The sequence below is a fragment of the Aedes albopictus genome, chromosome 3 (assembly GCF_035046485.1).
Source record: "Aedes albopictus strain Foshan chromosome 3, AalbF5, whole genome shotgun sequence".
NCBI classification, from domain to species: domain Eukaryota; kingdom Metazoa; phylum Arthropoda; class Insecta; order Diptera; family Culicidae; genus Aedes; species Aedes albopictus.
The window spans coordinates 404,887,670-404,897,363 of NC_085138.1; the positions used below are offsets into that span (position 1 = coordinate 404,887,670).

The following is a 9,694-nucleotide window of genomic DNA, read 5'->3' on the forward strand; positions in this document are numbered from 1 at the left end:
CGCGACCACTTAATCGCTGTAAGGGCCGATTTCGACCGCAGGGCACCGGTATGATCTACGTAGCCGACTCCGAACCCTTGGACCACGTCTTGTATAGCGTCTGCACTAGCCAGTCTACGCGTAACCTCCTCTACAACTCCAAGACGATATGGGTGATGGATGCTCAAACCGGAAATTCGGGACAACCCGTATGACTAAAGGACGTTGAAAGCAATCATGGCCCGAATAAGCCTGTAGGTCCACCTTTCTTTGGTGGAATTGTCCCATGGCGTTGCCATTTGACCATGGAGGCCATCCTGGCAGTCTAGCGTATGCCTCTTGTAACGAGCATTTCGATGCACTCGTCTTTCCCGATAAGGATACCGATAGGCACCATACCAGTGATGACGCAGAGGACATCGTATGACACGGTACGCGCTCGCAGCCCTCAGGCACCTTAGTCTATGAGTACTTCCCAGCTTACCACGGTAGTTTTTGGAACTTAGCCGGGCCGCCATACCTTAGTATAGACACTAGCAAGAAGCCGTAGAGCTATTATACATCATCTAGGACAGTGCCTTTTTACTGCCGTTCTACACAAAACAATTATGCGTAGAACGACAGTATAGCTGTGGAGGCTCTTTTACAGGCTTAATCAACCCTCAAATGTTTGACAAAGCGCTTCGAAGTGATAGTGTAATCGCTTGCAGCTCCGACTTTCAGTTGCTCACAACCACCACCTCAGTTTTGTGGTGAGTCAATTCCAGTTTCCTGAATCTCCACCTTGATCTTGTGGGTAGTAGTCAACGCCACTTCTTCGATCGACTAACCGTAGACTTCCAGCGTAATATCGTCAGAAAAGCCAACGATCTCCTCTCCCATCGGGAACTTTAACCTCAACACCTCGTCATGCATAACATTCCATAACACCGGACCAAGGATGGAGCCTTGCGGGATTCCTGAGGATATGTGAAAGCACTTCCGACCGACCTTTGTGTCGTAAGCTAGTACTCGATTCGAACTTCCGAGAACCTTAGACACCTTAGAACCTTCCGAGAGCCCAGACGCAGAAATGCATCGGCAATAGCCGAGGAACTGGCACTATTGAACACGTACCTTACTTCCAGAGTTACTACTTCACAGTAGCGAATACCCATCATCTTGCGCTGGAGTGCGATCTCTGCGGTCTTTGTAACGAACAAGATAGCGTCTATGGTCGACCTCCTATTCCGGAAACCAGACTGGTTTCTCGAAGGACCATTTTACACCCTCGATGTACCTCAACAGTCTGTTAATAATGATCTTTTCGAGCAACATCCGCGCCGTCTCGATCAAATATATTGGTGTTCATACCGACGAGTCTCCGGGTAGTTTCCCCGTCTTTGGTAATAAAACCAGGCTCTGCCGCTTCCAAGCATCCGGGAAAATTCCCTCGTCGAGGAATTTCTGCATAGCAGACCTGAACATCTCGGGAGCCTTTGTAATAGCTGCTTTTCAGGTCAAGTCCGAAACTCCCCGCAAGTTCCACATCGGTGGCCCTTTCCTCATCGTCAACTCCAGTCCACAGCTATCCTACTAAAGGTGACCAAGGACTAGGATCATGATGCGGAAAGAACCCCTCAATGATCCCCTCCAACGTCTCTGGAGACTGCTCTGTAGGAGCTATTACACCTCTTATCTTGGTTTGGATTCGAATTGCCACTCTGACTGAGACTCTCAAAGCAGGCCTTTTTGTTTGCCCTTGTCTCGATCTTCAACGCGACTTTAGCAGTGGCAAACACCACCTGCCGTTCGTTTCGCTCGTCCTCAGCTTGTGCTCGCTGAATCAGGTGCCTACCCAAGCAACACACATGTTATAATAGAGTTACGACAGCGCAAGTTTTGGTTGTATAGAAGTTTATTTTACGTAATTCTAACATTTTGTTGAAATAACGTAAAATAAACTTCTATACAACCAAAAATTGCGCTGTCGTAACTTTTATATAACATGTGTGTTACTTGGGTAGCCCGTAGGCAGGTGCGCAGCCGCTTGAGTCCACCAGTAAGCCGGTGGTTTCCTATTTAAAGGGTAGACTTGCCTAGGCAGGGTCGCATCACATTCACATAAGCGTCGTGGGCACTTAAACCGAGTAGGTTTCGCTCACGACGGAGCGCCTCCAAAAATACTTCGTTGTTGAAGTATGATGTCTTCTCCCTACGAGGGCTTGGCCTCGGACTAGTCGCGCCTTTCTCTAATCGTAGCATGCTGTTGGTGTAGTCGATACTGTAGCGAACCACCAGGCGATCGTTGTGAGTGTAGTCTACTCTACAGTTCGAACTACTTCTTAGGTCAGGACCACAACAACTACATCGATGATCGACTCCGCTATGTTTCGGTTATATGTATTTTTAGTACCGGCACATTAGCCAGATCGACATCGACATGATCATTGCTTCTACCAGAATCTGATCCCGTTGGTTCGTGACACCAACCCCTTTTCACGGTCCAGTCGTTGAAATTACGCGCTACTATAATCGACCTTCGCCCTGTCTGCTCTTTCGTCATACAGCCAAACATCTGTGTGACTTGCTTGATCGACGACCGAGAACGAGGCGAAGTAACAGAAGAAGAAAACCCCGTTCACCTTGACGACCACGACGCTCTCGTAAGATATAGACAGCAACTCCTGGCTCGGGTATTTATCCGTTGTGCTGATCGTCGCCGTATCAGACCAATCCGCGACCCAATTGCCGTTATTGGTTCGCGAATTTTGGGATCTATTAAGATAGCGATATCCGTTCCCCACTCAGTGACTGCCTGACAGAGTGGTTCAGGCTTAGCTACGTTACGTTACCTGCACTAAGACTTGACAGCTGAGGCTCTCTTGAAGGTCTCCTGTCCTGTATTTGCGTGTATCCGGTAGGTCTCACGTCAGGTATTTGCGGATTTCCCGGAACAAATGGAACACTTGAGAGTGTTCGTGCAGCCATACGCCTTATTGCTTCCACCACCAAATTGCCTACAAAGCTAGCACCTGTCATTCCCTTTACAGTCCCACAAGTTGTGTCCCAGTTCCAGATACCCAAAACAAGCAACCGGTGGCTCATATATGCTCAGCGGGCATACCGACTAGCACACCAGCATCCCTAATTTAAAGGGCTTATTGGTGTCCGTCACAGGTAGCTGAACCAAGGTCACCTGTGCATCTGCCGGACCTTTCTGTAACCCAACAGCTGTGGCGGCCACCTGCATCTCGTACTGATGTTGCAAAGCCGTGATGAAACTCCGTGACTCTTGTAAACGGCACCCTTCCGCATTTTATCCTGCTTGAGCTCGAGAATCATTTTACCTGTCTAAGTTAAAATACACAAAAATAAAAATTAAAAAAAAAAAATTTACCTGTCTGAGATTCTTGAGCTTGCCCTCCCTCCTCATCACCTTCTAGACCTTAGAGTAGTTAGACTCGTCTGTATTAATGATGAGCACGTCACCGTTTTCACGCTTGGTACCCATGATCTTCTTCTCATTCTCTTCTTCTTCCACATATTGTAACAAAATTACAAAAAGAACAAGAATCTCCTTTCACATCTTTATTCACTCCGCTTTCTTCCTGCCTCTTCCCTATCTTTCCCTACTAATCCTTTCTTTCCTATTCTAGCCACTCTTCTTTCTTCTCTTCACATACCTTTCTTCTTCTTCGCCCTACCGGGCCGATTCCAAACCTGCTCCTTCCCGGCAACTCCGCAATCCTCCCTTCATCCGCCACATCCTCGCTCTTCCCGCTCCTCGTACCTTTTATTTCCATTGCAATCCAGCTACTCCCGCACCGCCGCGTCCCCCTTTGGCCGTCCAGCAGCGACCAATAGCCGGATGGGGGCCGTCAAACGGTGCCGTCCGATCATCTCCATTCCGTCCAATTCTGTCCACCTTTCGCTCCTCACTTTCTCCACTGTCCATAAGGAGCCCTGATGGAAAAAAGCACATCAAAAGTACGTCTTCACTAAACTTCTCGTGGTGTTTACCTTCCGAAGAAAGGCTCCTTTTCTCCAAGCACAGTACCGTGGCTTTGATCTTCGGTTTTCGACCTTCAAATTGGCCAACACAATGGTTCTCTTCCCAATCTCGTTCGCAGACTGTGCGACGGAAGTTTACACCACTGACTGGTTCGAAAGGTAAAGAACGACGAACTGACTCGACGATCAGCTTTTCTGTTGTAGGCTCTGTCGGTTGTCTGCTGGTTGTTGCAAGTGTTTAGTGTGAAGCGTGAGAGAGGAGATTTGAGCGCACCAGAACGGCTTCGGCTGAAGGGTGATGATGCGTTTGTGTGTGTTCGGCGCGAGATGCGAGTATTTGGGATGGATAAAACAGTAACAAATTTTGAAAACGACGTATAATCAATGCTACACCATTGATTATACGTCGTTTTCAAAATTTGTTACTGAAAAGATCTCTGCGCTCGTCGACGGCGTCGGCTGGATTGTTGCACAGTGGGTCAAGTTGGCATATTTGCTCGTCAAAAAGTGATTGTATACACGGCAACAAAAACACCGTAACAATATCCACAAGGCTCCAGGTCCGTGCTCCTTCTGATTCACCCTAATCAGTGGTGGCTCTGGTCCTATGCAGGGTCACAATTCCCTGGTCATTTCATCCCGGGATGGGTTGGCCTTTTCAAGCTCACCCTTCCCAGCTCTCCGGGACGTCTGGTCGGAGTCAGACGTACTGACATTATTGCCCTTCACTGTTGGCCTTAATAATCTAATGCTCTTACGAGTGCCACGCGGTAGCCCCTCCACTCACAGGTGCCTTGCGCGCTTTTACGATAGCTTATCGTTAGCGATCGCATCTGCCGATCGTACAAGAGTACCGTGCTACCCGAGAATGCCTTAGTGTGGTCTGGGTAGACTTCGACGGTTTCAACTTCACGTGCTTTTCTGCTACCGTAGTTGATATGAGTTCATTATGGTCCTGCTTGGCCGCCATCATCGGCTTATGAAGGCTCAGTTAGCCCTAACTGAGGTCTTTGCTGATATTTGACTTCTTCAGTAGCCACCACCATGGCGGAAAGCTCTTTGATTTTGTTTTTGTTTACGGTCCTCATCAATCACGCTCGATGCATGGTTAGTATCCGGGAGGACAATGAGGTTCCCTATGCTGGAACTTGCGCACAGCTAGCTTCTGCTGTCTCTACTCACTTTAGAGGAGACCTTGCTTACCCGCTTTTTGCGAAGAGTCACCCATACCACTACCGTTACGGGACAAGTAACTGCTAGAGTTGCCCAGACATCCCACAGGCTCCGTTAGCAGTCGAGCATCTTTTTCACCCCTTCGATCATTCATTTCTCGGCCCGGGTCACTTCACGCCTCAAACTGGGTTTATCCTGGTTGGAGCAGTCCCCGGAGCAGGTGATCCGTAGTGCTATAGGGGTCCTAGCTATAGGTCACTGCACGCCACGGTTGATAAGGTATTTTTTCCTAAGACTTTGACGTATCGTGGCCTTGTTTTTTACGATTCAGATTTAGAAAAATTCAACAGCTTTTCATGGCGCGTGGGAAAGTTGCTGGCAGAATCCTTCCAGGAGCTCCCTTAGGGATTACACAGCAATTCAATACTGAATTCCTTCTCGATTTCTCTATAAAGTATTTCCAGGATTCCTCCAAGAGTTCTTTTGGGATTCCCAGGGCGTTCCTTAAGAAGAAATTCTTCCAGAGTATTCCTTATGAGATACTTCTAGGATTCTTCTTGGACTTTGTTCTTAGATTCCTATAGCAGTTCCATCTAGGATTTCTCTAGGAGCTCTACCAAGATTCTCCAGTCAACCCTCCATAGGTTACTCCGAATTTTAAAAATTCCTCCAGAAGTTCCTGGATTCCTCTAGAAATTCCTTCTGAAATATCGCTAGGAATTCATTTCAAGAGTCCACCAGGAATTTCTTTTGAAACAACCCCAGCATTTTTTATTGGGATTCCTCCAGGAATTCCTTCCGTGGTTTCTCCAGTGATTCATTCCAGTGATTCATTCCAGGATTCTTTTAGGAGTTCCTTCTGTGATTCCTCCGGGAGCTCTATCTGGGATTTTTCTTGGTGTTACTTAAGAAGTCCCCTCTTGGATTTTCCAGGAATTGCTTCTGAGATTCCTTTAAAGGTTCAAGTTTATTTTTTACCGTTATTTTAGGAATTTATTTTTCAATTCTTCAAGCTTATGAATATATCGAAGTGGATTTCCTCTACGATCTTTTTTTTTCTGAATCCTCTGATTTTCTTTCTGGGCCTTCAAGATATTTGGGATTTTTTCAGAAGTTTCGAGAAACCTTCCGTAATTCTCCTAATTGTTTCTTTGTGGTTTGTGTTCAGAAGTTTTTTCGTGGGGCTTTCACAAGGAATTCCTGGAAAAATAGAATCTCGGAAGGAACTGTAGGAGGAAAATCAGAAAGAACTCCGAGTGAATTCATTGCAAAGCTGCTCGACGAGTTCCTTAACCCTCATAGGATGTTACGCGAACTGCACCACGATGGCGTAGTGCACGTTCAGTGAACCTGTATGGGTCATATTGACCCCAAAACGCTACTAGGGTTAAGACACTGTTGGAGGTATTCCTCAACGAACTTCTATACTGCCGTAATTCTGCAAAGTGACGTAAGCGACATTGATAGTTTTTGCCCATTTTTTGGTTATATTACATAAAATTCTTGCCCATCCTCTAAATTTCCTTCCATAGATGATAGAATACGAATAGATCTTGCATTCTAATACAGCAGGCAAAACACAGTGTTATTTTTACACTAGATATTAAATATAATGTACCAAGAAATATCGACTTTTTGAATGGCGCTTACGTCACTTTGCAGAATTACGGCAGTATAGGGGCCGTTCATAAACCACGTAGGCTTTATGGGGGGATGGGGGAAGTCTGGCCAAAGTCCACGCCCCATACAAATTTCAAAATTTTTGTATGGACAAAAGTCTACGAGGGGGAGGGGGGGGGGGTCTGAGATGGTCAAATTTTGATCTACGTGGTTTATGAACAGCCCCATAGGAACTTTGAAAGGAACTCCTGGAGTAATTCCACAAGGAATTCTTTTAAAAAGTCAAGGAGAATTCTTCAATAAACTCCTGGAAGATTTCCAATATGAACATCTTGGACAATATAAAAATTAATCCGGAGAAAGTCCAGAAGGATCTACAGAATAGGAGTTCCCGGAGGTATCCTGGGAGAATTCCTAAAGCAATTCAAGAAAGAACTTTCGAAGGAGCCACGGAAGAAGTTTTTGAAGGATTCCTGGAAGGATTTCGGCATGGACCCCTAAAGAAATTTCCAAAGGAATCCAAAAAAGAGTTACTGAAGAAAGTGTGGAGCAGCTCCTTCTAGAATCCCGAAAAAGTTCGTGGAGGAATCCCAAAAGGGATTCTTGAGAGAATCCTGGAATTAGTGTCCGGAAGAATTACCACAGAAATGTCGGAAGAAGATCTTGAACGAACCCTGTACGTTATTCCTGAAGGAACGCCGAAAGGAGTTCCTGAAGGAATTCCAGAAAATGTTCTTGGGGGAATATCGGGAAATGTATTTGGAGGATACCTGGAGAGGTGTCCTAGATGAATCTGAGAAAAAATCCTTGAAGAAATCTCCTAGGTCCTGGTTTGGTAGGCCAGGTGGAGTCCCGGAAGGAATCTCTGAAGCAACTTCGGAAGGAATTCCTGATGCAATCCCGAAGAGAACTTCTGGAGGAATTCCGAAAAAACTCATGCTGGAAGAATCTCAAAAAAATCTCTCGAAGGAATTATGGAAGGAACCATTGACGTAGCTAGGTTTTTTTTTCTCACTCACTCTCCCGAGAAAGAGAAGGATGAAAGAGGGGACACAGGCCCCCACTTGCATCTCGCTTGTTCTCATGTTTGTCTAGGAGAGTGAGTGAGAAAAAAGAAAAAGCTAGCTACGCCAATGGAAGGAGTCCGTTAAAAGAGACCTGTAGGAATACTACAAGGATTTTCAGGAGAAATCCCAGAAAGAATTCTTTGAGAAATCCCAGATGGAATCTCGGAAGAACAACCTAGAAGATCCCAAGACGATGGAACCTGTTATGGAAGTCCTAATGAAGCTTTTGGAAGAATCCCAGATGGAATTTCTGAACAAATTCCAAATAAACTTTCGGAAGAAACTCATAAAGAACTTCCTGAGAATAGGAGACATTCTTGGAGGGGTGCTACCAGTAAGTCATAATATACAGCAACAACCTGCTGTTGTCTCATAGATCAAAAATTCACCCTTCCCAAGTCACACAAATTCTTTCCTTGTGTTATCCTGGAGAAGCAGATATTTATGTTCGGTTTGCATACCGAGGGTTGTCAGGCTAACATTCATTCCCACTCTCAATGACCGCAATGGCATATCTGGGTCCTTACTAAAGTGATCAATATGCACAAACGTTACTCAGATGCAACCAGTGTGTGGATTTTTATCGCGAACCACTGAATGGTCCATGCTCAGCAAGTGATACATTCGCGATTGTAACATTTCGTGAACCAACATGCTCGGGAACGCTCCTCGAAATGCTGATCATTCTCTTGTCCGGTTCGATACGAGAGCGCAATCAAGAGAAAAGATGCTCGATGACGCTAATGAAAGCGATGCATTCGGTAAGAATATTTTATTGCCATAATTCTTTTTTTATTGTGACTACACAACCTGCAACGTCGGGAATACAGTTAAATTAAATAGTAGTTCACGTTTTTAAAGCGAAAATGCATTAAATACTAATGAAAATAACGATTATTCACAGTTGCCCCCAGCCAACGATGAGAGATCATCGGTAAGTGTTACACTTAGCGATGCCCGCTCGCCGCAGCTTGTTTATATCGGAGTATCTTCTTTGTGTTCCTTCGTGAACCATGCGACTCGACGAGAGAACATACACCGCTTGGTAATTGAAACAGAACCAACAGAAGGGAAGAAAAACTGCCGAGTGGTTCACTGATCACTTTTTCGTCCAAACACTGGATGCAACTGTCGCAAAAACTCTTCCACCAGTCCACATTTCCACGGTTCGGCACGGCCATCGTCCTTCGCCGCAAATGTAATCGCCATCGGTCGCTCGCCGCCGTTTCTCCCTTTGATGGAGTAGGTAAATCAAACGCCCTCTATCTCTCCCGTTCGTTCGCTTTCTGCCCCGAATCGAATTCCAATCATTTCTCGTCATCGTCATCGTCGTCGTCGTAATCACTATTTGCGCAAATGAAGAGAGATATGGTGGAACAAATAGCCCTTCGCCACAATCCGATGCGAATGGGATCTGGATCTGGCTTGGCTTGGCAGTCAGTAGGTAATAAATCGACTATGGTGTGGTGGATGAGCTGACCGACAACCGCCGACGCAATGATCACGAAGGCGATGATGACGAGGATGATACGAACGAGATGACACGGCAATAGAAATGAAGCTAGGGGAGATCTGCCCTCGCGCGGTGGATTGTGTCGTACATCCCGAGGGGATGCGAATTGTTTATCGTCATCACGAGCTCGGCTATCAGCAGCGCGCGGTGAGTTAAAGCGATATCGACACGTCATCGTTGCCGAATTTATATTGTGGTAGGTACAAGTGGAAGGTTTTGAACACACAAATGATGAGGTGCAAACAAGGTTCTGCTAGAAAAAAAGACATATTAAAAGTGTTATATTGCCCTAAATAATTAGAAAGTAAATTGGTCTACCGAAATCGTCTGAATTATTTTGTAACCTTTA

At 45.8% G+C, this 9,694-nt stretch overlaps 1 protein-coding gene across 1 annotated transcript; it reads right to left on the reverse strand.

Moving 5' to 3' along the window:
* Positions 1 to 3,536: 3,536 nt before the first annotated feature.
* Positions 3,537 to 9,041, reverse strand: LOC134289535 (uncharacterized). Its single transcript, XM_062855482.1, has 3 exons — positions 8,950 to 9,041; positions 3,982 to 4,190; positions 3,537 to 3,924 (listed from the first exon to the last, which is right to left on the reverse strand). Exons 1-3 carry the CDS (start codon positions 9,039 to 9,041, stop codon positions 3,755 to 3,757), a joined length of 471 nt encoding a protein of 156 aa, XP_062711466.1. The 3' UTR covers positions 3,537 to 3,754.
* Positions 9,042 to 9,694: the final 653 nt, after the last annotated feature.

What these genes read in the sequence shown, in the direction of transcription:
- LOC134289535 (XM_062855482.1), bottom strand. Translation starts at nt 9,041, where the DNA reads ATGGCGATTACATTTGCGGCGAAGGACGATGGCCGTGCCGAACCGTGG. An exon ending in TTGCGACAGTTGCATCCAGT is followed by an intron (nt 4,191 to 8,949) that starts GTTTGGACGAAA and finishes AACAACCAGCAG; the next exon opens with ACAACCGACAGAGCCTACAA. An exon ending in AAGGAGCCTTTCTTCGGAAG is followed by an intron (nt 3,925 to 3,981) that starts GTAAACACCACG and finishes TTTTTCCATCAG; the next exon opens with GGCTCCTTATGGACAGTGGA.